This window comes from Geotrypetes seraphini, chromosome 3 (genome assembly GCF_902459505.1).
Source record: "Geotrypetes seraphini chromosome 3, aGeoSer1.1, whole genome shotgun sequence".
In the NCBI taxonomy this organism is placed as follows: domain Eukaryota; kingdom Metazoa; phylum Chordata; class Amphibia; order Gymnophiona; family Dermophiidae; genus Geotrypetes; species Geotrypetes seraphini.
In genome coordinates, this window is record NC_047086.1 from 208,876,573 (window position 1) to 208,903,692 (window position 27,120).

General features: G+C 44.4%; 1 protein-coding gene across 3 annotated transcripts in view; it reads left to right on the forward strand.

Annotated features, from left to right (window-relative positions):
- The window catches only part of LOC117358039 (glycoprotein-N-acetylgalactosamine 3-beta-galactosyltransferase 1-B-like), a 93,814-nt gene that overhangs the window by 21,897 nt on the left and 44,797 nt on the right, over window positions 1-27,120 (forward strand). For all 3 annotated transcript variants that reach the window (XM_033939455.1, XM_033939456.1, XM_033939457.1), the window contains exon 2: window positions 12,400-12,632. In XM_033939455.1, the coding sequence (XP_033795346.1) occupies window positions 12,428-12,632 (205 nt within the window). In that variant the 5' untranslated portion in view covers window positions 12,400-12,427. The remainder of the gene's footprint in view (window positions 1-12,399; window positions 12,633-27,120) is intronic.

Sequence of the window (27,120 nt, forward strand, 5' to 3'; positions counted from 1 at the left end):
AAGGGCAAATAAATGCAGATGGGAAAGTTGGCTGGAGTCTGGGAAAGTTGGCTGGAGTCTAGGTGAGCTACTGAAGACTTGCATGTATGTAGGGCCCTGGTATGAATGTGTTCCATAGAATGAGAGTGGGGATTCTAAGAAAATGTTGAGAGACAGTTGAGATTTTCATCCGAGCTGGATGGCTGCTGAGGATTACCTGTAGAAAAAGAGTAAATATTTGAAACAAATTGAGTAAAAAATAGGAAATTTAATTACATTTAATTGGTAATAAACTTGTAATTGCTAATGGGTTTGTTTGTGTGGCTGTTTTGAGAGATTTGGGGGAAAATACCTGAGATTTGTTATTGGCACTATTTGATATTTATGGCTAAAGAAACCTTGAGGTTGCTCTGAAGGGGCTAATCTAAATTAAGTAATTTTAAAAGCTTTTGCCAGTGTGAATTTCTGAGTAAAAGTAGTCTGGTGAAAGACTACTTATTTCAGTGAAGAAAATAAGCTGAAAAGTAAAACTGCTTTATAATTTATGTGGAAGCTTTGAGAAGAGGTTAAAAATAAATTAAAATAAAAACCTTTATAGGTTTATTTCTAACACTATTTGAATGAAATAATCCTTGAAGAAAAATAGTTTTTAAAGTAAGGTGTTATGGAGCTTTGAGAAGCAGTGCTGAGCTATAAACTAGGCTCACTAGAACTAAATGTAAGCGCATTTCAGTGATTAATCAGAGATGAATGGATAAAAATTTCATTTAGTTTGATTAAAAATATTGTAAAACTGGGAAACTAGAGAGAGAGAGAGAGTACTGACTGTGGTGAAGACTGGAAGTGTGTGTCTACTAGTGCTGCACGATTCGAATCAATTCACCGATTCACTTTGGGTGAATTGATTTGAATCGATTTACCACACCAAAAAATTGGCCTCCCGATTCAATGACTGAACCTCGTCCCTAAAGCAGGAGCGGCAGCGCTGCCTCTTGCTGGCCTGCCGCTCTTGCTTTAGAGGGCAAGTAGAGAGGGTCAGTCGGGAAATGGCTTCCCCGCTAGTGTCCGGCTTCCTGCAGCAATTTACCGAAATTCAGCAGCCTGCCCTGCAGAAGATCGCTGGCTCTAGCGATCTTTGCAAGCTGCCATAGGTCGTCCGAGTTGTCTTCTCTCTGCCGCAGTCCCGCCCCCTTCTCTGATGTCAGGCATTCCAATTAACTGCCTTAACTCAAAAGGTGCTGCAAATTGTGCAATGACACTCTACAACCATAAGTTGAGCCCGCAAAACCTGAGGTTTGGGCTGGTTTCTTAAAAAAGAACGGGAAGAGGAAACTTTCTTGCCAATGGTAGAGGGCTATACTGGAAGGCTTCTGTGTAGAACTTTGTAGATTGGAAAATTACTTAAATCATAACCAATACAAGATGGGAATCAAGCCAACAGGCTGTGGCCACCTGAGTGGTTCTGAATCCATGTGGCGCCAAGTGAGGATACCTGCATTCACCTTGTAAGTGCCATCTTGCAGTGAAGCCGGCTTCAGTAGGCAAACTGGGAAAGTGAGAACTTTGGGTTCAAATTGGTGTCGGCATATCGTGACCTATGCTATATGCTCGCCAGCTGCCCGAAAGATATGCCATATCTGCTGAGAAAACAAAAAAACAGAGCGACATACTAGGAATTGGCACTGAGCCTGCATGTGACCAGGAGTCACAACAGCTCTATCCCCTGTGTTCCCCAGGCAATGAGGAGGCCACCCGCAGTGAAGAAACACTCCTCAGAATCGAACCCGGCCACTTCTCCACTTACTTGCTCCACTTCATCACTGACGCTGAAACCGTGGATTGAAGACAAAGTTTTATTTTATTTTTCTTTCCAGCTTATGATTTATCTTTAATCTTATCTATTGTTTTGCCTTTTGTCTTTGTTTTGTTCTATTTCTATCATTTAAATTTCTCCAGAATTCTACTGTTCAACGGCTCCCCCTTCTGCTTCTATTCCTTTCTCTCCTCTCTTCTACCTTCCAAAGTATTTAGATCAATGCTGTCTTGTTAAAATGTTTATTTTATTTTTATTTTTCCTCTAACTCTACTTTTCACTTCTCTATTACCCTCCAGGTACTTTAGTTAGATTGTGAGCCTTCGGGACAGTAAGGGAATTTTTCAAGTACCTTTCTTATTTCTAATCTTAATGTATATTTTCTGTAAACCGCTTAGAACCTAACGGATGTAGCGGTATATAAGAAATAAATTACATTACATTACATTACATTACTTCTCGAAGGATCTCAGCAGGACACCCCAAGCAAGGAAACCGCATTTTAATGACGATTGGACTGGTGCACACATATCTTTATTCGTTTGGCCACTCACTGAAGTAACAGCCATACATCCTGAAACAAGCCAAAGATAATCGACTTACCTGAGCTGTATTGCTGTGTACGATCCATGGACCACCCGCAAAACCAAGAAATACAACAGGCCAGTACAATATGTGTCACTAGCCACACTGACCCATGTTGTTCACGCCGTCGGAAGAGAGGCCACTGGAGAAGAATTTGTTGCGCAGTTCTAGGCCAAGACTGTGGGCCAAGTTCCATGTCAGTTTTAGCTGGCGTATCTGCTGCCAAGATACTAAGTAAAAGAAAACACTATTATGCTGAACAAAAGGCTCGCCAACCAAACAGTGCGGTATGGGTGACAGACGTACCCCTGAATAGATATTTATTGTGTATATGTCCCCCTGCTTGGCCCGCAACTCGCCTCACATTCTCATTTGCAGAATGTCGGGAACAGCGGGGAATAACTTGTAATCCCCCATTAATTCCTCTAGTAGCTCCCCTGCAGCTTGAGACAAGGACCCTCCCCCCTTCCTGCCACCAACAAAGGGCCCCGAAGCCCAGGTACACTCCGCTCCCCCCCCCCCCATATCCTGCACAGAGAGGAGGACTAATCAACAATTGCCTATCTGATTGGCACAGAGTGTGTTGTGTGGTGCCACTGCCTCGTACTTGCTTGCAGATGGCATTCCGTCCTTAATGCTATGTATTTTACCATACCTACCTACCGGCTGACTTAGCCTGATTTACGGCAACAGATTTACGACAACATAAGTATATATGACTGAGATCATATCCTACACTGAATGAAAATGGCACCTTGATGCAAATAACTGTATTTCTGAAATACATATTCCTACCTGTCTAGTCGGAAAATAACACTGGGGATACATACATATGTGTCAGAGGGGATTAGCAGTCTAAAATGCCTGAATGACACTTGTCCCCACCACCACCATCAACCTCTGCATGATGACATTATGTTGTTAAGAATTGGATTTAAACGTGGAAACAGGATGCATTGCAAAATCACACATCATTAAGAACATAAAATTAGCCTTACTGGGTCAGACCAATGATCCATCAAGCCCAGTAGCCTGTTCCCACAGTGACCAGTCCAGGTCACCAGCACCTGGCCAAAAACCAAGGAGCAGCAACACTCCATGCTATTGATCCAGGGCAAGCAGTGGCCTCCCCCATGTCTTTCTCCATAGCAGACCATGGACTTCTCCTCCAGGAACTGTCCGAACCTTTCTGCAACCCCCATCTGGCCTTTATCTGCCTTCATGTTTCTATGAGATTAACCCGCCTGCAACCCGGGAACATGGTGAATAACTTAATTATCCCTAGCCCTTCTGCTAGGAGATTATGTTTGAATGATAATTGAATGAAGTAACCAATGACTAAATTAACACAGCCCCCTTTCATTTATTTATTTTTTTTAAATTTCCAACTCATAACTAATACAAAAAAAACCCCTCAGCCTTCTAACGGAATGCCCGACATCCCTGAGGACAAGAAAATAAGATTGCCCGGTCACGTGGAGGCCTCTGATGCGCCCCCAAACTGCAGGGTCATGCACTTCAGCCCAATACAAGCTAGCCAAGCAGAGGTCTGAGACCCAAGGCGCACTGCGCAACTACCGGCCCTGCAGCAGTCTACCCCAACTGCAACACGTGGCTGCCTTCCCGCATGACTTGGCCCCTAAATACTTGGAAAAACAAACCATCTCCTGCACCTCGGGCAGCAGATCCTGAGCCCTGCCGTCACTGGGCCAAACGGATAAAGGCCCCCCACTTGACCTAGCAAGCTGTCCATTGCAGCGGTTTCCTCATAGCCACGGCCACATTGCAGTGATGATGCGGTGGTCAGCGCTGCCCTCCCTACCTGCGATGTTTGATTGGCAGAGTACGGCGCTGTGCCACGGCTCTCATCACCGAAGGTGCACAGGCGCAAGTCCGCTGCCCCACCCGGAACTACCCCATCGCAGCAGTTCCCTCATGGCGATGGCCGCATTGCAGTGATGGTGCGGTGGCCAGCGCTGCCCTCCATACCTGTGGCTGCTTGATTGGCGGAGCACAGCAATGTGCCATGGCTTCCATCGCCAAAGGTACACAGGCGCAAGTCCGCTGCCTCGCCCGGAATTATCCCATGCTCCCTTCTCTACCAACTTTGGTCTCACCCAGAACACCACAATGGAGCTGCCCTCTTCCTCCCAGGTAGCACCACTATGCCTCGGAACCAAACATTATGTGAGCATGGGTGAGCATATGGGCAGGCAGAGTAACCAGGCCGTGGGTGGAAGAGCGCAGGGAATAAGCAAACGCCGTGATTTTCCCATGGCAAAGGCCGAACTGCAGCCTCCTCCTCAGTTCAGGTCGCCTCACCCTCACTCGCCCCACCCCATGTGCCTACGTCCCTGTCCCTAATTGACCCCCCTTGACCCTGTGTCTCTCTGCCCCTGTTTTCCCCCTCCCCTCCCCCTTTCCCTTCCCTCCCCAGGCAACGACCTCAGCCCTTTTGTTGCCGCTGCCCCCTTATAGGGTGGAGCGCTTGTCCTATTCGTGGGCTTTAAAAATACTGTTGTATTAAAACCCTCCTGGTCCTTAATCACACATGCATCCAACAAAGAAATCTTATATTGGTCCCATTGTGCTGTGAACTGTATTTTGGGGTGACATTCATTGATATATTCCTGAAATTCTGCCAACATCCCTTTCCATAGACAAAAAGCATCCTCGATGAATCTGACCCAACATATCATCTTTGAAAAATACTCAGAAGGATATATCCACTATTCCTCAAAGGACCCCATGAAAAGATTTGCCACCCTTGGTGCAAAAGAAGCACCCATTGCCATCCCCAGGCATTGTTTATAATAACTACCCTCAAAAAGAAAGTAGTTTTGTGTCATAGCAATCCTACTTAGAGCCACCAAAAATTCTGTAGTTTCTTTAGATTCAACCACTGAGAGAGCCGTCTACCCCTTAGAGCCGTCTACCCCTTTTGCTGGGCCCCTCGTAGTATTAAGTATTTGGGGGTTAATCTTACGAGTCAGGTAGATGATTTGTATTTTGCTAATCTGCCCCACAAATTGAAGGATTTATTTCAGATGCTTGATCGTTGGGAGAGTCGCCCGGTATCGTGGCCTGATAGAATTTCTGCTATTAAGATGCTATTGCTTCCTAAGTTGTTTTTATTTATGGCTTTGCCACTGCCTTACCCTAAGCTATTTTTTCAACAGTTAAAGAGGAAAGTCTATAGCTATATTTGAAATAAAAGGCCCCATGTGTAAAGGGCTGCTGCTATGCAGCATCCACGAAAACAGGATGGCGCGGCAGTGCCTGATTTTTTTTTTTGGCTTATTATAGAGCGGTGCATATGCGCATACTGTGGGATTGGCTATCACGCTCTCCTAAGCTGTGGGTGAAGCTGGAGCAGGGCTGGATTCCCTCGACACCTTTTGTGGGCGGTCCCCTGGCTGCCTTTGCCTTCACTCCGAGCTCTTATTACTAGAATCCCTCTGGCGCTACAGGCGCTTCTCCTGGTTTGGATGATGGTTTGCGTACGATATTTTCCAGACAGGAAATATTTTTTATATACTTCCCTAGGGTATCTTCCTGATTTTTTTGCCATCTTCTGTTGATAGGAGATTTCTGAATTGGGGAAAGTTGGGTCTTTATACTGTACGCCAGCTTTGGGAGGAGAAACGGAGGGTCCGTTTTCAGACTTTACAAGAGGAGTGTGGTTTACCAGTTGTAGATTCTTTTTGGTACACCCAGGTTTGTACTTTTCTTCTACGTCATGCACGAAATGAGCTGATATTGGTGGAAACTAACTTGGAAAGGGCGTTGGGTGGTGGTAGCGGCCGGGGTGCTGTTTCCAGACTGTATTTGGCCTTGTTGTCTTTGCCAGACCAAGTTTCACCCTACCGGGAGCGCTGGGACAGGGATTTGCAGCTTTCTTTTACTTCTAGACAGTGGCATGGGGTCCTCTCCCATTTGCTTAGGGTATCTGTTGCTAGCCATCTAAATGAGAATAGACACAAAATGTTATTTCGTTGGTATTGTACCTCAGCTAGACTTCGAGCTTGGTATCATTTAGGTGAGGGGGAATGTTGGCGTGATTGTGGTGGCCAGGGAGACATGTATCATATATGGTGGACATGCCCCAAATTGGGGTCCTATTGGCATTTTGTTTTTTGTCTTGGCCAGTCAGATTACAGGGGTTCAGTGTCCGGAACATGCTGAATATTGTTTGTTAAATTTGTGTCCTAAGGGGATTAGATTTCGAGTTCATAAATTGGCTTCTTTTGTTTTTGTGGCAGCTCGTTTGGTTCTTGCTCAGGAGTGGAAAAAGCCGAACATTCCTACTATGGGGTCCATATGTTGCAAATTGGATTACTTATTTATGATGACTAAATTGACTACTCTGAAATCGAACCATCTGATCTCCTTTACTAAGATCTGGGATCCCTATATTGCCTGGAAAGAAACTCACCCATAGTTTGTGGGTTTTTGATTGTTTTTTTATTTACTGCGTTTATGTGATTTGTTTTGGGGGATGGCAGTTTGGGGTGGGAGGAAGGGGGGTGGGTTTTGTATTACAATTGTCCTGTTTCTAATTGCTGTAACAGTTCTTTTTTGGGATATTCTGATGTATATTTTAATTATGTGGTATTGTTGCTTGACCTGTTTACTGTTTGTGAAAATTTCTAATAAAATATATTTGAAAAAAAAAAGAACTATTTCCACATGGCTTGCGGCCTGTGTCTCCTTTTGCTACTCTCAGGCTCGGCTGCAGCTATGCTTTGAAATAAAGCCCACAGAGCCTGCTATTTTGGTTTTTGGCTGGTGTTTGCAATTGCCCCTGATGCTTTGGATCTGTTACAGCTGGAGGACTGTTTAATGTTGTTTCCACATGGTTATCAATTCAAGGGTTGGTCTACTCCACTCAGTATTTTATAGACTCGCAACTGAAAATCTGATATATCATGGGTGCAGCACAAGAAAGGATGGGGTCGCCATGGAGAGCAAGTTGCACAGAGTGCAATTATAGCATACTGCGACCCTGACTGCACACAGCAGTAAACCGCCTAGGGGAGGTCCAAGGGGCGGGGACCGGAGGTGGGGCCAAGTGTCCTCTTTTTTGGCTTCAAAAATATGGTAACCCTATGCTTACTGTCTCAGACAGGTATGGATTTCCAAAGGTTGGGATCTTCACTTGTCAGCCATCCAAAGAGTAAAGAGGCCTCTCTGGTTAAGCAAGTAAGAGAATGACAGCACCACAGATGTTAGTATTGGTTGCATTCAGGTAGGGGGGCTTGTTTGTTCCACCTTGTTTTCCATACTGGGTTTTGTTTTGTTTTTTACATTGTTTAACAATTATTATTGCAGAACAGAAATGATTTGTCAGAGAGGATCCCCATCCCCTCCTTTTTATTTTCCTCTTATAGTAGTTTACAACTGCTTTAAGACAAACTGAGGAGCTATAGCACAGCCCAGTGAGGAAGGAAGCAGAGCTGAAAAAGGTAGATCTTTTGCATAACTCCAGGTAGAGAGAAAAATAACCCACTCGTCAAGACTGATGTACCTTTCTACCAGATAGATTATCGAGGTAAGAATCTAATCTTTATATTCATTTCAATGGAAACCCAGTGCTTGTCATTACCCCTCTCCTCACGTCATTTCATTGGCTCCCCATGCATTTCCGAATACAGTTTAAACTCCTCTTGCTGACTTACAAGTGCATTCACTCTGAAGTCCCCCAATGTCTATCTTCACTTATGCTCCTATGCTCCTCCCTGTGATCTCCTTTCATTGGGCAAGCCCCTCTTATATGTACCCTTCTCTTCCACTGCCAACTCCATACTCCGTCCCTTCTTTCTTGCGGCACCGTATGCCTGGAACAAGTTGCCTGAATCAATACGTTATGCTCCATCCCTATCAGTATACAAATCCAAGCTAAAAGCCCATTTTTTTGAATCTGTTTTCAACTCTTTAACTCCCACTCACTGCTGTCAGATACCTATACCCACTGTATCGTTACCTCTACCATAATCTCCCCAACCCTGTCTAAATTAGATTGTAAGCTCTTCTGAGCAGTGACTGTCTATTGTATGTTCAAATACACACCGCTGCATATGCCTTTCAGAGCTATAGAAATAATAAATAGTAGTAGTAGTAGTAGTAGTAGTTAGTCTGCTCTTTAATTCAACTATTTTCAGTGAGTTTTTCACTTTGGCACTTTCTCACCTTTTCCATGCCCTATTAGATTTTGCCTAGATGGTCACATATATCATTCTGTATATCACCATGTTTTTATATTTTTAACTTTTATTGTTTTATACCCTTGACTTGTTTTTATTTAGAGTTCTTCCTTCACTTTCTGAGATAGGTATGCATGTTTTTATAAATACACTTTGTTTTACAAGCTTATATATATATACATTTATATTTATGTTTTCATTTGTAGTTTGTTGACCATATGATCCCTGAGGAAGGTTCTGTGTAGCCAAAACATTGCCCATGTTGAGTCACATCAATAAAGAGTCATTTTAATAAAGTTTTAATATAAGAGAACAAAACTTTGGAACAGAGACTCTCTTTATAGACTCTTAGTACTCTCGACTACCACCAGTGGCGTACCAAGGGGGAGGCGGGGGGGCGGTGTGCCACGGGTGCCAGCCCTGAGGGGGTGCTCCCGGCCTTGCCGTTCAGTCCCCCCCCACCCCCGAAGGACCGCTCGCCCCACTGAACTTCCTGCACCACCTGTGAAGTAGCCCGCAGCAGGATCGCGACGTCAGCGATCCCTGAGCTGCTTGAGCGCTGCTTCCTGCGCCGCGGTCCCAACCCTCCTCTGATGTCAGAGGAGGGGCGGGACCGCGGCGCAGGAAGCAGCGCCTAAGCAGCGCAGGGATCGCTGACGTCGCGATCCTGCTGCGGCTGCTTCATAGGTGGTGCGGGGAGGCCAGGGGGGCGATCGGTCCTTCGGGGTGGGTCGGGGCATCAGGCCTTCAGGGTGGGGCGGGTGGGCAGACAGGCAGGCTTTCAAGGGGGAGGGGGGTGACAGGCAGGCAGGCAGGCCTTCGGGGGGTGTGTGTATGCAGACCTTCAAGGGGTGCAGGCCTTCAAATGGGGAGGGGCAGGCCTTCAAAGGGGGGGACAGGCCTACAAGGGGGTGGGACAGGCCTTCGGGGGGGTGCAGGCCTTCGGGGGGGTGCAGGCCTTCGGGGGGGTACAGGCCTTCGGGGGGGTGCAGGCCTTTGGGGGGTGTAGGCCTTTGGGGGGGTGCAGATCTTCAAGGGGGTGCAGGCCTTCAAGGGGGGGGACAGGCCTTCAAGGGGGGGAAAGGCAGGCAGGCCTTCAAGTGGGGGACAGGCCTACAAGGGGGGAGACAGGCCTTCAAGGGGGGGACAGGTCTACAAGGGGGTGGGACAGGCCTTCAAGGGGGTGCAGGCCTTCAAGGGGGGACAGGCAGACCTTTAAGGGGGGACAGGCCTTTGGGGGGACCCTGGTTTAGAAGTACACAGAGGGAAGGGGGTGTTCAAAGAGACGTGCATATGCCAAACTTTGGGGGGGGGGAGAAATAATGGGTCTGAAAATAGAGGAGAGGGAGAGAGATGATGGACCATGGGATTTAGGGAGGGAAGGAACAGAAAGAGAGAGAAATTGGACACAAGGGATGGTGTGGAGGAGGGATAGAGATACTGGATAGGAGGGTAATTAGGAAAAGAAAGGAAGAGATGGTGGACTCTGGGGTGGTGGGGAAGGAGGGAGAGATGCCGGATGAAAGGGTAGTTAAGAAAAGGTGGATCTGTGGAGGGAGATGAAAAAAAGGAAAGATACCAGACTTCCTGGGAAGGGAAGGGAAATGGAAAGGGAGGACAGAGTTGGCAGATGGATGGTTAGCATGCAGAAAGAAGGAGACCCTGGCAAGCAAGTTATCAGAAGAAAACCAGAGCCTTGGAACAACAGGATTTGAAATATAACCAGACAACAAAAGGTAGAAAAATTAATTTTATTTTCTGTTTTGTGATTATAATATGTCAGATTTGAAATGTGTATCCTACCAGAGCTGGTATTGGACTGCAAACGTGAGTTAGGATTTAACAGAGAGAGGAAAAGTCCTTTTTGTTTCTTTATTTTATTTACACCACAGCGCCAGTGTGGTTAGGAGAAGCCAAAGGGGGGTGAAAAAGCTATAAAACCCACCAGGAGTTTTGAAAAAAATCACCCAACTGGGCAGGAAAATCGAATTGAAAAACCAATTCAATAGGCTGAATCGAATCGAAATTTTTTTTCCTGAATCTGGCAGCATTAGTTTGCGCTACTGTCTTAGACTTTAGGACCTGGGATTGGGGAGAGATGGCATCCTCAGTACTTTATAATGCAAGTGAAACGAGGATTTGGTCAGACTTTTGAAGGGTCTGCAGAAAAAAAATATTGTATAGGCCGGGGACATGAGATAGCAGGAAATGGGAACTTTTCTTCCTTCTATTTTTGTGAATGGAAAGGCTGAGGATGTCAGAGAGTTCAGTTAAAATATGTGCTTTATAAGAAAATATAATAATGTGTTTTATAAAGTTTATAGCATAGCTGGCCTACCCAGTGAGGTGTTCCTAGTGGTGATGGTGGCAGCGTGTCAATGTGTTGAGAGGAAGAGGTGGTCTGGGAAATTCTGCTGAGCAAACTCTGGGCCCATTTCCACCCCCCAGTTAGTCCACTCCACTCAACTGGTTCACACACTGAGTGGGTCTTTGGGTGTTGTTTTGGGATCTCTTCCAGTGGTTTATCAGTATCTCCTTCTGGTCCAAGGAAGGAAACTTTGTTATCCTTAGCATTGACCTACAGCATATGTTTGTAACAGCGCTGCTTGTGTGGCATTAGGCTATGTAGTGATCGAAAGAAAAAAACAGACCTTTGCACATTTTTGGTGGGTGCATGAGGAGATTCACATTTCCTGCACAGCTAAGTCCATGTGAAGTTTCCTTGTGCTGTATTTGACATCTAGCAAGGTCTCTGTTTGAAAGGAAAGATCTAAACTTAAAAACGAAGTGGCCAGAAGTTATGGTTAAAGCAGATAGTGTAGCTGGTTTTAAGAAAGATTTGGACAAATTCCTGGAGGAAAAGTCCATAATCTGTTATTAAGTTATGGGGGAAGTGTCTGCTTGCCATTGATTGGTAGCATGGAATGTTGCTACTCTTTGGGTTTTGACCAGGTATTAGTGTCCTGGATTGGCTACCATGAGAATGGGCTACTGGGCTTGATGGACCATTGGTCTGACCCAGTTAGGCTATTCTTATGTTATGTTCTCATCTGTAGGGGCCTTTGTTTTCACTTCTTATTTTAATGTATTTTTTTTTCTTGGAACTTATCAGTGTTTTTTATAATGGGAACAAAAATGGAAGAGAATTAATGTGTGTGGGATGAGGGGGTAACTAATTTCTTCAGCTAATTAATTCAATCCACTTCAAACAGACATAGGAGAACTCACGCACCATTCACACACCCTCCAACCAAAAACGTCAAAAGAAAAAAAAACTGTTCAACCTCCTAGCCATTCGAGCTGCAACACTAGACCCCCAACTCTACAACCAATTGACATCAACCACAGACTGCAAAAACTTCAAAAAGAAATAAAAACACATAAAACTGAACTAACACAATCAGAACTGTCCCAAGCATCACCTGCAACTATTCCATATGTACTTCTGATGTCATGACAATTCAGACATAATTTATGTTATGTTATGTTTGGAATATAAGAAAATTTTCACTGCCTGTTTCTATTCTGACCATTTATTCCGTTTCATGGTCATTACAAAAAATATTTTTTACATGGGGGGAGGGGGTTGTCAAAAAATGATGGGCCCCGGGTGCCACATACCCTGGGTACGCCACTGACTACCACAATTGAAATATCTGTGAGACTCCATTATTTGTTTGTTTGCATTTGTAGTTTATGTGGAGATCCTTGTTCTTTGGTTTTTTTTTTTTCTTGGATTCATCTCTTTAGGTGGAAAGCATTTCTTTTGCCCTCGGTCTCTGCCCTTGTACTTATTCCATTTTTTAAATTCTATTTCAGATATGAAAGATAAGCTGTAGAAGATAGGATGAGATTCTCGAACTTCAGAAGATCCTGGATCACTTTTTACTGTGGTCTCCTAGTGGGATTCTTTTTGTCTTTTTATTTCCTGAATGATGTCTTTGAGGCTATTCCCAAGCAATTGGTCGGCCCGATAACAAATGACGCAAAGGATATTCAGTGGACAAAGCAGAATTTATCACTGTTTAACAAGGCTCATCTCCACCACTCAGGTTAGTGCACACTGCTATTAGATAAATTTGTCAAAAACTACAGACATGGCACATAGTTAGAATACACTCATTATTTACTGGCCCTACAAAGCATGTACATGCTACAGGGTAAAAGTCATCCCCCCTTCCGTTCCTCCTTAATAAAAGCTTAATTCTTAAACATAGGCCAGTGTTGCAGAGTTCTGAGTGTACCAACACACTGTTGCTTCAGGGGAAGCTGATGTGGTTCTGATTTTGCCCCTTGTGGATGTGCAATTTTTGATGTTTCTAGGAAAATTAGGAATCCATTTTGCATGGAGAGTCAAAATCTGAGAATTTTGAGGAAAACTTTAATGATAACTTTAAAAAAAATTGCAAAACTGATAATGTTTTGTTTGCATTGAAAGTTTAAGGTAGTAAAGGGAATTTGTTTTATGAATGTTGTCACACATTTTTAATTGTGATATGAACATTTTCATATATAGTATACTGTATTTTTCGCTCAATAAGACGCACTTCCCCCCCAAAAAAAATGGTGGAAATAAGGGTGCTTCTTATGGAGCGAATACCCAAACCAACCCTCACCCCCCCCAGTTACTTATTTTAATTCTGGTGCCCTCCCTCGCTGGACGCAGCTACCTCTCTAGCAGCAGAGTGGCTGCACGGCTGCCTGCCATGAGCACTGCTCTGCCGCTAGAGAAGCAGCTGGAGACAGCGAGTCCTGCTTCTCACACGTGCAGCAACTTCCCCATGGGCCGGGCGCGAGCAGCAGCCATCGGAACCGAAAGCCGCTGAGAGTCCTGGCATAGCGGCACGGTCCTGACAAGACACTGTGCGGCTAAGGCAACAGCAGCAGTGGCGGCTGGTTCCAGCCTCCTCTCCTCCCTCCCTTCCCCCGACTCCACTACCATTCCTCTGACTCCCTTTGCGTTCGCCCCAGCCCCCGCAGCAGGCAGGACATGGAGGAATGGGTGCGTCAAGCTGCGCTGGAGGAATAAAATAAGGTAAGGGGGAGAGTTCGGAGAGGGTACGGGGAGGGCCCTGCCTGTTTGCCTCGTGGGGGTGGGATGCCCTGGGGGTGGGGATGAGGAGTACAGGAGGAAGGAAATGAAGCTTGATATGGGGAGGGAAAGAGAAAGAGCAAAGAAATGCTGAAGGAGGAGGAAGTATAGGGATAGGGACATGGAATAATGCTGGAAAGGGGAGGAATAAAGATACAGAGATGTGATAATTAATGGAAGAGGAGGAAATGGTACACATGGATAGTGAAGAAGAGAAAAAAGATTGTGCACTTTGGGGGGGGGGGCCCTGCCTGCCTTCTTGCCTCGGGGTGGGGGGCCCTGCCTGTTACTAGGCCAGTAGGCCTGCCTACCATATCCCTGCCTACCACTAGACCACCAGAAGGGGGACAGGCAGAATTTGGTTCAGAATGTTTTTTGATTTTTTTTTTCTTGTTTTCCTCCTCTAAATCTAGGGTGCGTCTTATCTAAAACACCTCTTATCTAAAAATTTCCAGTATCTCCAAAAAATTGCAGTCCTTAAGCTAGATTGAGAATCATCCAAAATACCGTAGTTAGGCTTATTTACAGACTGAAGCAATATGACTATCTAACTTCCTTTTATCAAGAACTGCATTGGCTCCCGGTAGAGGCTCGCATAATTTTTAAACTAGGCTGCATGTAAGTTGCCTATGGCCATGCTCCTTCATACATGGTGGCTTCATTTTCCATTGCCTTTTATAAAAACACCACAAGATCTCATGCCATCTTTAAATTTCCATCTGTTAAAGGCTGTAAAAATAAAAAATACCATGATCACGCTCTTGCTTTTCAGGCAGCTTTCTATGATAAGGGTTTTCAACAACTTATATCTTCATCCCACTCTTATCCACATTTTAGAAAACAATTAGAAACATTCCTTTTTTCTAGGTTTATAGCTAATTAGACTCCCTCCATATGATGATCTCTAAATTATACTTTCTTTATTAATCTTTTGTAAACCACATTGAACTTCACGGCTATGCGGTCTAGAAATTCGATGTTATGTTATGTCATTCAGCATTGCAGAAAAACCATTGCACAGCTGTGACAGATTGGTAACTTCACTGTTTTCTTGATTCCAAGAAATCTGGCAAGCCCAACAAAAAAGAAGCTAAAATTTATTTTTTAATGTATGGGACAACACCCATTAACTGGAAGTACACTTTTTCCTCCATATTCGCTGTGATAGGGGATTAACAGACCCGCAAATATAGAAAAACTGCAAATAACTTTTTCATATGTTATTCGCTGTTTTCTATTAAAAACCATCGTGAATATGGTGAAACCGTGGTGGGAGACCTGGCCTGTTCCTGAAGGAGAGGCAAAACGCGGTGAAGAAAGTGCTGGAAATCAGCAATTTTCTCTGTAAATTCTTGGAATCAGCGATTTCTCTATGCAAGCTGACGTAATTTGGGGAGATAAGCCAGCAAGCGAATAATCAAAACCACGATTGATGAAACCGTGAATACGGAGGGAGAAGTGTATGCATTATTTGAAATGGTCTTGGGCTTAACCATTCAACACACAAGGTTCTCTACTGTACTGTTGCTGACATTACCAAGTGCTCCAATCCTATTGTTATCTGCTGGTCAATCATTTGGTGGATTCCTGAAGGTGGATCTATTGCTTAGGCGCTGAAGGTTCAGTCAGGTTCAGTTCATGACTAGGAGGAAATTAGAAAGATGAAGGATTAGGGGCTGATTCTGGTACAATGTGTCTAGGATCCTGACTATAGGTAATATTCCCCAAATCACAAGTTGTGTTGCCAAAGGATGAAATTTACATTCTAGGGCAATAGGAACATCAGTTTTGAACCTGTGGGCTCTGTACCTGATCATAGAGAGCCTCATTTACATATTTTTACTCTGCTTCCCATCACTCTAGGCTGTCCTGTAATTCCTCATCTTTACTCTACACGTGAGAAGGTAGGAGTCTGTCTGTTCTGCTTGTGTTTATTTAAGTTCAAGTTTTTATCCAGTCATGAGGCTTTGTGGTGCTGGAGAGGTTCCCAGTCTTGGGACATCTTTAGCTGCAAGAGGACACAGACTTTAAAGGCAGAAGTCTGTAGCCAAGAGGCAGCATGCTTTGCAAGGCACCTATATCTCCAGCCTTCACTTACAATCCAGGAGCTCAGGAACCGTTCCCTTGGGAGCAAAGCTTGCTCCAGGTTTTGTCTGCAGAGAGCTTGAGTGCAGGTTGAGTGGCTCAGTGGTATTTTTTTTTTACCAGGATTGGGTGCTGACTGCATTTCCTCCCCCCAAATTCACGTATGAGTTCCAGTGGGGGTTTGAGTTCTCAGTCTAGCTGGTAGGGCTGAGGAATATTCTGAAGAAGCAAGCTATCCAGTTTTCCAGGCTTTTCTGAAGCAGATGTTCTTTGGCTACAGTAACAGCCTAAGCAGCTCCCAGCTCCTGCATGGCATAGTGAGTACAGGCTGTAGTAGCCTATGAGAAAAAAATTGGAGGGGTGGGGGTCTACAACAGTGGTTTTTGAAGATTTCTGGGGCTATGGACAGAGTCCCCCACCTCTAAAATCCTATTCCTTGAATTATTTGACCTTTTAGCTCCCACTGGTTCTATGTGTTCCCCCTGTGGCCATGATAGACTGGGTCATATAGCAGATAGCGAGCCTTCCGGGGTGGTAATCCTGGTGGTGCTGGATTTGCAGTGTTGGCTATGGTATGCCGACCTGGTGTGCCTTCAAAAGGACAGAGGTCTTAAATTGTATCTCCTATCCAGTTCCCATGGAGAGTCTGGAACACTTTGGTCTTACGGCATGACTCTTGAGCATGCAGTTCTAGCATGGAAAGGTTATTCAGAAGTGGTCATAGCTACCCTCCTTAGAGCCAAAATACCAACAACAATTGTAGCCTATGCAAAGGCCTGGAAGTTGTTTCAACATTGGTGTGTGAAGGACAAGGTAGAGCCGTTAAAAGCCCTGGTGTCAGTGGTTTTAACGTTTCTGCAGGCCAGTATGGCTTGACCTAGCCAGGTTTTTGAAGGAAGCGTTTGGGTTAAGGCCTTCAGTATGACAGCCGTTCCTGTTTTCATGGGGCTCATTAAGTCTCTGTTTGAGCCTTTACAGGAGGTGTCACTGCTGGCTCTGACATTCTTAGTAGCCATCATCTTGGTGATAAGAGTCTAAGATTCAGGCATTATTATGCAGAGAGCCATTTAGTAACATAGTAGATGACGGCAGATAAAGACCCGAATGGTCCATCCAGTCTGCCTAACCTGATTCAATTTAAAAAAAAAAAAATTTTTTTTCTTCTTAGCTATTTATGGGCAAGAATCCAAAGCTCTACCTGGTACTGTTCTTGGATTCCAACTGCTGAAGTCTCTGTCAAAGCTCACCACTTTAAGGCTCCTCTACTGGTGCTAAAAAATGACATCATCAAGGCGTGTAAAAATGTGATAAAAGGAATTAAATGCTCCTCTACCGGCGCAAAGAATATAAGCTGAGAACTTGAAAAAAGGGAGAGGCTTTAGAGAAAGACCATGAGCTCTAACTCTAAGTTTAATCCATGCGAGGTGAGACTTTGAAAGTCAAAAATCATTTTCTGTTCTTGTATCAAAATGTTGTCAAAGTCTCCTTCTTTCGTACTCCATTGGATAATCTTCAATACAAAAAATTTTAAAATCATCTATGGTGTGGCCCATTGTATTCCAATGTTCTACCAAAGGTGCAGATGTCACACCTCTTTTGATACAGCTTCAGTGTTCAATTATTCTTGTTCGTACCATGCACTTGGTTTTGCCAATATAGATTTTCAAATATATCAAATATATCATATAGGAGGATTTACAGTCTGAGTTGTATCTCAAATAGAAGTCTCGTTTGGACCTAGGATGAGTAAAATGATCTATAATTATAGCACACTACACTGAGCAATCATAGCACACTACACTTCCCACAGATATAATGGCCCACAGGTGCTGGACTGTCATCAGGTCTCATGGATAGTAAGAGAGATGATACCAATTTCTCTTTTAAATTTTTGTCCCTCGAGAAGGCGGTCACTGGGAGTTTGTTCTTGAAGCAGGAATGTTTTTCTAAAATATACCAGTGTTTGAGGATTATTTTCTGTACATCACGGGCCATGTATAGACCAATTCGGGTAGACATCTCTGCACACTAACTTGAAGTAATGAATCTCTCTCAAAAGCATCGGCCTTCAAAAAACTATCCTTGATGTACTTGTCTGGTGTTTGAATTTTCTGGCCAGATTCCATGATTGTTACTTGAAATCACTATCTTTTGGTGCATATGCATTTTGTGTGTAGGAACTGACTGTATGGTAAATTGGCCTTCAGAGCTCGCTGGTAGTAGCTACTATATTCCAAAAAATAGTTCCTATCTGTTTTTTTTTTTGTACACTCTTGTAGTAAAAGTATAAAAATGTTTAGTGATGCGCAAGTCAAAAAAAACAAAGATTTCAATAGGGTCATATGTAATTTGGAATGTCAAATTCTCATCTCTGATGTTTATCCATGAAAAGAATGTTCTAATTCTGTGATTTCACCTTCCCATAGTAAAAAAATATCATCAGTGTACCGCTTGTAAAATTTAACATTGTTTATATAGGGGTACTGTGTGAGATGTTTGTCCTCAAGTTTTACAAAAAAATATATATACATGCCTCAGTTGTGCTTTCAATAATATCATGTACTGTGATTGTCTAAGTTGATTTCACATTAAGGACTCACACTCCATAGTATAGTACACATTTTTCAACTATGGTAAACACTCTCACATTGATTATATTAAATACTCATATCATAATGAATTGTATGGACCTTCAGACCACCATCAGGGTATAAATCTCCGACTGTTTTACTCTTCGTCGGTCCAACCTTTATTATTCTTATTAATTTTTTGTCAAAAATTTTTTAGCTAAATTTTTCTTAAAACAATCAGACTATCACTTAACTTTGGCTTATAGTGATAATGTCTGGTCTTCACCTCTCCTCACCTGTCCTCAAGTTTGCCACATATAACACAGTTACTTACCGTAACAGTTATTATCCAGAGACAGCAGGCAGATATTCTCACATGTGGGTGACATCACCAACAGAGCCCCGGTACGGACACTTTAAAAGTGCATCGCCACTTTAAGACTTTCAGAAAGTTTGTGATAACCCACACCATGCATGAGCAAGTGTCTTCCCACCCGACGTAGGTGGTCCCTCAGTTCAGATAAGCTAGCTAAGAAGCCAATCAGGGGAGGTGGGTGGGTTGTGAGAATATCTGGATAACACCTGTTACGGTAAGTAACTGTGCTTTATTCCAGGACAAGAAGGCAGCATATTCTCACATGTGGGTGATCGCCAAGCTAACCAGAATGGGATGGTAGGAGTGTTGGCCTTCAAGAAAATAAATTTTGTAATACTGGCTGGCCGAAACGGCCATCCCATCTGGAGAATGGACAATAATGAGAGGTGAAGGTGTAAACCGAGGACCAGGTGGCAGCTTTACAGATTTCCTCAATTGGAGTGGATCTGAGGAAAGCTACAGAAGGTGTCATAGCTCGGACTTTTTGGGCTGTTACATAACTCTCCAGTTGCAGTCCAGCCTGAGCATAACAGAAGGATATACAGGCAGCTAACCAGTTGGAAATCTTTCTCTTGGAAACAACTTAAGGTTTAGTTTCGTTTAGTTTAGGATGCTCCAACTTGTTAAGATCAAAAGAGAGAAAAAGTTGTGGAGATGTTCTATGCAGCTTTGTTCTGTTGATATAATAGGCCAAAGCATGCTTACAGTCCAGAGTGTAAAGAGCTGTTTCTCCTGCATGCGAATGAGGCTTAGGAAAAAAACTGGAAGTACAATTGACTGATTAAGATGAAAATCAGAGACAACTTTAGGCAGAAACTGGATGTGTGCAATGAACCACCTTGTCATGATGAAAAACTGTAAAAGGTGGATCTGCTACTAACACCTGAAGCTTACTGACTCTCCTTTCTGAAGTGAGTGAGATCAGAAAGACAACCTACCAGGTGAGAAACTTGAGATGAGCTGTAGCCATTGGTTCAAATGGAGGCTTCATTAATCTGGAAAAAACTACATTAAGATTCCAGACTACTGGAGGAGGCTTAAGAGGTGGTTTCACATTGAAAAGCCCCTTCATAAATGAGCAGTGAGAGGTTTTCCCTGGACTGGTCGGTAAAAAACAGTAATAGCACTGATTGGATTCTAATAGATGTAGATTTAAGTCCAGAGTCAGAGAGATGAAGAAGATAGTCAAGCACCAGATCAACTGACAAGGAGGCTGGATCATGATGATGGAGAAGACACCAGGAAGAAAACCGTGTCCACTTTTGTTGGTAACATTATTGAGTGGCCAGTTTTCTGGAAGCATCTAGAATGTCTCGGACTGGATGAGAGAGATGAAAATCAGATGCATTCAACCCGAGAGAAACCAAGCTGTCAGGTGTAAGGATTGCAGGTTGAGATGTAGAAGAGATCCTTGATTCTGCTTAAGCAGAGTAGGAAAAATTGGTAGAGGTATTGACTCCCTGCTTTCAAAAAGATGCTGTGAGCAGTTGCCCAAAACCATATCTTCTGGGCTTCTTGACAAAGTAGGCGAGAGCCTGTACCTCCTTGCTTGTTTATGTGGTACATTGCTACTTGATTGTCTGTACGAAGAAGGAGGACTTGATTGTCGAGAAGATGCTGGAAAGCTTTGAGAGCATAATAAATTGCTCTGAGTTCCAGAAGATTGATGTGGAATTTTCGCTCCCTGGAGGATCAATGATCTTGAGTCTGAAGACCATCCAGCTGCACCCCCCAAGCATAAGTTGAGGCGTCCGTCAGGAGCACCTTGCGATGAGGGGGTAAGTGGAACAGGAGACCTCTGGACAAATTGGAGGAAACCATCCACCATTGAAGTGACTGTCGAAGAGATGAGGTCACAGAAATATGCTGTGAGAGACGAGCTGTCGCTTGAGACCACTGAGAGGCAAGGACCCATTGATGAGTGCGAAGATGAAGCCTGGCCAGAGGTGTAACATGGACTATGGAGGCCATGTGGTCTAGGAGGACCATCATGTGACATGTTGAGACGATCTTTAAGAAAAGCACTCGCTGTCACAGTTGCAGAAGAGTATGCAGATGTTCTAGTGGTAGGAACGCCCTCATCCGAGTGGTATGTAGAATGGCCCCAATGAACTGCAGGCTTTGGGATGGATGTTTTCATTTGGGAAAATTGATTTCAAACCCTAATTTTTGAAGAAACAAGATGGTGCGATTCGTCGCCAGAGCAACAGCCTGAGATGAAAGATACTTGGTCAGCCTATCGTCCAGATAAGGGAAGACTTGGAGACCATGAGACCTTAGGGCTGCTGCCACCACTACCAGGCACTTCGTGAAGACCCTCGGAGAAGATACGAGGTCGAAGGGAAGCACCTTGTATTGGTAATGACGATGATTGATTTGAAAATGAAGATATTGCCGGGAAGCCTGGTGAATTGGTATATGAGTGTTGGCTTCCTTGAGGTCCAGAGAGCATAGAGCTAGGAGGGGATTGAGAGTAGCTGGGGATAGCATACAAAACTTTTCTCTTACTAGAAACTTGTTGAGAGCTCTGAGATCCAGAATTGGACACAGCCCTCCCATCTTCTTCGGCACCAGAAAATATCAGGAGTAAAAACCCTGAGATTGCTGGTTGACAGGAACTTCTTTGATGGCATTGAGGAGAAGAAGGGACTGAATCTCCTGAAAAAGAAGAGCGGACTGCGGAGGGTTGGAAGCAGACTCTCTTAGAGGTTGATTTGGAGGGAGAGAGTTGAAATGAAGAGAGTAACTTTCCCGTATGATTTGTAACACCCAGAAATCTGTAACACCCAGAGCTCCCAACAATGGATATAAGTTTGTAGATACCCTCCAATGGGTGGTGGGAGAGGGTAAAGCAGTGGAACATTGGCAATGCTCTGCAGGAACACATAAAAAAGGCTGAGAAGATTTTGGTTGAGCAGCAGGCTGATTTTTCAGTTGACGTGTTTGTTGTTTCTGCTTTTTCGGTAGAGAATGAGAAGGAGCAAAAACCTTTGCAGAAAACCCACATTGATATGAAGAAGCAGGTTTGAATGGTCTGGATGGAGATGATTTTTTCTTTGGTTTAACCAAAGTATCCTAACGTGTTTCATGGACAGGGAGTTTTGAGTGGCATTCTCCGTGGAATCTCCAAAGAGCTCGTCACCCAGTCAGAGAGCATTGGCGAGACAATCCTGATGGTTGACATCAAGATCAGACACTCATAGCCACACAAGTCTGCACATGGCCAAGGACATGGCAGCTGCTCTAGAGGTTAGCTCAAAGGTGTCATATGCAGAGCAAACCATATATTTTCACAGTTGTAGAAGAGAGACTACAAGTTGTTGGAAGCCCTTGGCCATACGAGCAGAAATATATTTTTGAAAAGGAGAAAACTGCTTGACCAAGTATTTGAGGTAACAGGAAAAACAAAAATTATAGTTTCCTGACCAATATGCCAGCATGGAATTTTGATAGAGCCGGCACCCAAACTTATCCATCGTGTGTCCCTCTCTACCAGGCGGAACAGAGGAGTAGACACTGACTGACGATGATTTTTCAAAGTGGATTCCACCATGAGGAATTGATGTGGCAGTTGCTGTTTGTCACATCCTGGAAGAGGTATCACTTTGTACAGAGACTCCAGCTTCTTTGGAGCAGTAGGCTCGAGGAATGGGCATCGACATGGCAGATGAGGTTCAACGTGGATAAATGCAAAGTGATGCATGTCGGTAACATAAATCTCATGTATGAATACAGGATGTCTAGGGCGGTACTTGGAGAGACCTCCCAGGAAAGGGACTTGGGAGTTCTGATCGATAAGTCGATGAAGCCATCCAAGCAATGTGCGGCAGTGGCAAAAAGGGCGAACAGAATGCTAGGAATGATAAAGAAGGGGATCACGAACAGATCGCCGTACACGAAGAAGGACACGGTACTACTCGAAAGGGTACAGAGAAGAGCAACTAAGATGGTTTAGGGGTTGGAGGAGCTGCCGGTACAGTGAAAGATTAGAGAAACTGGGCCTCTTCTCCCTCCAACAGAGGAGATTGAGAGGGGACATGATTGAAACATTGAAGGTACTGAAGGGGATAGACTTAGTAGATAAGGACAGGTTGTTCACCCTCTCCAAAGCAGGGAGAACGAGAGGGCACTCTCTAAAGCTGAAAGGGGATAGATTCCACACGAACGTAAGGAGGTTCTTTACCCAGAGAGTGGTAGAAAACTGGTACGCTCTTCCAGAGTCTGTCATAGGGGAAAACACCCTCCAGGGATTCAAGACAAAGTTAGACAAGTTCCTGGTGAACAAGAGCGTACGCTGGTAGGGCTAGTCTCAGTTAGGGCACCGGTCTTTGACCAGAGGGCCGCCGCGTGAGCGGAATGCTGGGCATGATGGACCACTGGTCTGACCCAGCAGCGGCAATTCTTATATTCTTATTCTAGGAATGGAGAGGGGAGTCTCAAAGTTTTTATAAAAAGTTTCTCTCAGAATGCCATGCAAAGGTAATTTCAACATTTCCCGAGGAGGCTGATCATAATCAAGCATTTCAAGAAACTCTTTGCTGTATTTTGAATCCGCCTCCAAGGTGATAGAGAGATCTTTGCCCATCTGATGGATGAATTTAGAAAATGAGATTTTTTCAGTAGGGGAAGAAGCTTTGGTAGGGGAATGGCGACGAGAGCCTGATGCCGAAGATGGGGTCACTGGATATGAGTCTCCCAATAAATCAGAGTCCTATAACAGTGATGGGGATTGCTGATGTGATCGGTGTCGAGGTGTCAGTATGTTTACGTTTACGGGCACCTTGCCAGACTTTATCGGACTTACATCCCTCGATGTCGATGAAGAACGGTGCCGAGATGAATGGTGCCTCGATGTCTGCTTCGTGGATCTTGAACGAAGTGAGAGATCCTGTGTGGTTAGTGTTGGCATATGAATGGTGCAAGTGGCCGGTGCCATGATATGCTCAGGCTGGACCTGCACTGGGAGAGTCAGAGTCGACACCGAGAGAAGGTAAGCCGGAGTCAACATTTGGAAATATTCTCTGAGCTCCTCTCTAAGCAGGTCATCGATCTTCTGTTTTAAAGTGAGCACTGGTACGGAAGGCTTAAGCTTTTTCGCCAGTACCGAATGTGCAGCAGCATGGTCCAGTTAGGAGGATGCTGATGTGGAGGCACTCACCGAGATTGGAGCCATGTGCTTACGGGACTTTTGCGAGGTCGGCATAACTCGACTCAATGCAACTTTGACCTGTGTCCCGGAGGGTAAAGAGGAAAGCTTAAGCCGGCTTACCTAACGGTATGGAGTACTGGGAGACCGGGGTCTGTGTCGATGGTTCCGCCGGTGTCGAAGTCTTCGGTGTCATTTTAGGAGGTGGTGCAGTCGGTGTCAGCAACGATGTCAGCTCCCCTTCCATACCAACACCGAAAAGCTTGTGCTATTGTAAGAGACGGTTTTTAAGAGTCCTTTTTTGTAAGGAGGAGCAGCGCTTGCACGTTTTGGCACGATGCCCGGGCCCCAAACACTGGAGACACCAGTTGTGAGGGTCAGTTATTGAAATAGCCCCAGCACAGCGACTGCACTTCTTAAATCCCGTCAGTGAGCATGACATTGAAGGGAAGACTGCCTCAGCCAAATTAAAATCGATACAACAAAAACCTGGCTTCAGTAGAACCTAGTCAATAAAGTGTGACCCAAGTGACTATATAAAAAAGCTCAGAGATATGAAACTCTGAAGGGAAGGCTGCTAAACCTCCGTGGAAAAGAGTTCACCTTCCAGTCTTTGCAACTTCATAAGTCCAGGTCATACTTCAAGACTCTGAATAGTATAAGGGAAAGGTTAAAGCAGTGGCGTACCTAGGGTATGTGCCATCGCCGCTGGGGAATAGGCTGCCACTGCTGCCATCTGGAACAGGCCGGCGCCGAGTTCGCCCTGCTTCTCTTCCCCACGGGGCCGACCAATTCTAACATCGGAGAGGACATTCTGGGCCAGCCAGGCAGTGATTGGCTGGCCCAGAATGTCCTCTCTGACGTCAGAATTGATGCGGGCAGCGAGAGTTGGTCGGCCCCATAGGGAAAAGCAGGGAGAACTCGGCGCCGGCCTGTTCACGAAGGCGGCGGTGGCACTCAAGTGGCTAAAGAGCCACAGTTTGCCGCCTAGGGAGAACACTGGAGGGTGGCAAGCTGTGCACCTCCTTGGAGTGTAAACCCGGGATGGACCGCCCTCCCCCTACCCCCACTTTGGTATGCCACTGTCTGTACCTCACTCCCTCCCTATGACCAAAAATTTTCCTTTCTTCCATTCCTGTGTACACAACCATCTCTTTCCCTCCCTTCCTCTCTCCCAAGTCCATGCCTTCTGTGTCCAAAAACGCATTCCCTCCCCCACCTCAGCATCTCTTTCCTTCCCTTCCTCTCTCCCAAGTTTATGCCTTCTGTGTCCAAAAACGCACTCCCTCCCCCCTTTTGTGTTCCGCGTTTGCCTCCTAGCCCTCATCTTAGCAACTTTCTCAGCCAAATACAACTCGAGCCGCGAGGCTCGTCTTCTGCTCCTATCTGCCCTGCCGCGCACACATAGCCGACCGGAAGTCTACCCCGATGTCAGCACTGACATTGGAGGGAGGGCTTAAGCAAAGTCTTCCCTCCCTCCGACGTCAGCGCTGACATCGGGAAGACTTCCGGTCAGCTATGTATGCGCGGCAGGGCAGATAGGAGCAGAAGACGAGCCTCGCGGCTCGAGTTATATTTAACCCTGCGGGTTCCCCGTCCTCCCTGTTCAGCTCTCTCCTGTGTACCCCCTTGGGGCGGAGCGCCCCCTCCTAGGTACGCCACTGGGTTAAAGTTCTTAAAACTTTCACATGTGAAAAATTGTATCTTCTCTTAGTTAGCAAACACACTGCCACTACTGTATTCATTTATCTTTCAAGTACAGCTTGGGGGGTCCCAACATGGCCCCATTTCGATGTCTGCTTCAGGAGACCCGATGTTGGATATACTAAAATCTTAAAGCTGTAATAAATTTCTTCTTAATCAAATCGCTGCTAAAACGTTTGCAAATTTTGTGATGTTCAGTCATGTCACTGCTGGATCTAGATATTGCTTCTAAAGATAATTCTGAAAAGTTCCATGCGGCCTGGAATAGACAAGCCCGCAAAGCCTACTAACATGGTGGCTCCCAGCCCAACGAGTGCCACGCCATCACACGAGAAGAACATGCAGGTCTCCGTCCGCCATCTATCTCAGCTCCTTGACAAGAAACTTTCAAAACTCCACTCCGTCCTCGAGGAAGTGAAGGACAGTATTGCCAGGCACACTGCGCGACTACAACATGGGGAGGAACGTATTTTGGCCCTAGAGGACAGAGGGGAAATGGCGGACTGCCACTTTACCTCTCTGGAGGCTGTACATGAAAGACATGGGGGTCCTTTTATCAAGCTGCAGTAGGGGTTTAATGCATCGAGCAGGCGTTAATTTTTTAGCCAGCCAGGAGGGTTAGCGCGTGATGAAATGTTCGACATGCTAACCTCGCTAGTGCAGCTTGATAAAAGGACCCCATGGTTTACTGTTAGCGTTGACTAGCCTTGTTTGACGAAATGCATCGGGCATGGTTCTTGGGAGCACTTTGAATAAACCTGATTTGAATCTCCTTTTTGTATACCAATCTTCTTTTGATTCATGTTGGAATCTTTGGTGGACCGCTTGCCTTGTTGTTTCATTACAAGTTAACATACATGGAGTGGAACGTACTAGAGGAGTTACAAATTTGGGTGTTTATTCATACATATGGGTTACAGTTGGTTGACGTAGAGTGAGGCATTGTAAACATGGTTGTTAATATAGACTTATATTTTGCTTTATAAATCTTTATTCATTTTCTTATGTTACAACAAGTGTTTCAATAAACTCATTAGAAACTTGAATATACACACTTGATTAACTCATATATTAACATCAAATTTAACATTTCATTAGAAAATTAATGTTATATAAAGTTATAATATTATGCAAGAAATTTAAATTTATATAATTCTTATTGGATATAATAATCCCCTTTCCCTCCCTCCCTCCCAATCAATAATACATAAAATCAATTTTATTGTTAATTCATTCAAATATTAAATTAGTATGTAATAATCAGAATTAAAAGCCCACCCCATTCCCCTCTAATCAAATATCTTATCTTGGGAAAAGTTAATCATTCATTAAAGAAATCTGTTAACGGTCTTCAGATTTTTCAAATTCTATTCATGGGAAAATTTATTATTCTTTACAAAAATCTTTTAATGGTCCCCATATTTTTTGAAATTTATTCATATATCCTTTATGTGTTGCAATAGCGAGTTCCATTTTGTATATATGGCATACAGAATTCCACCAGAACATATAATTCAATCTATCATGTTGTTTCCAATTGAATGTGATTTGTTGTATTGCTATTCCA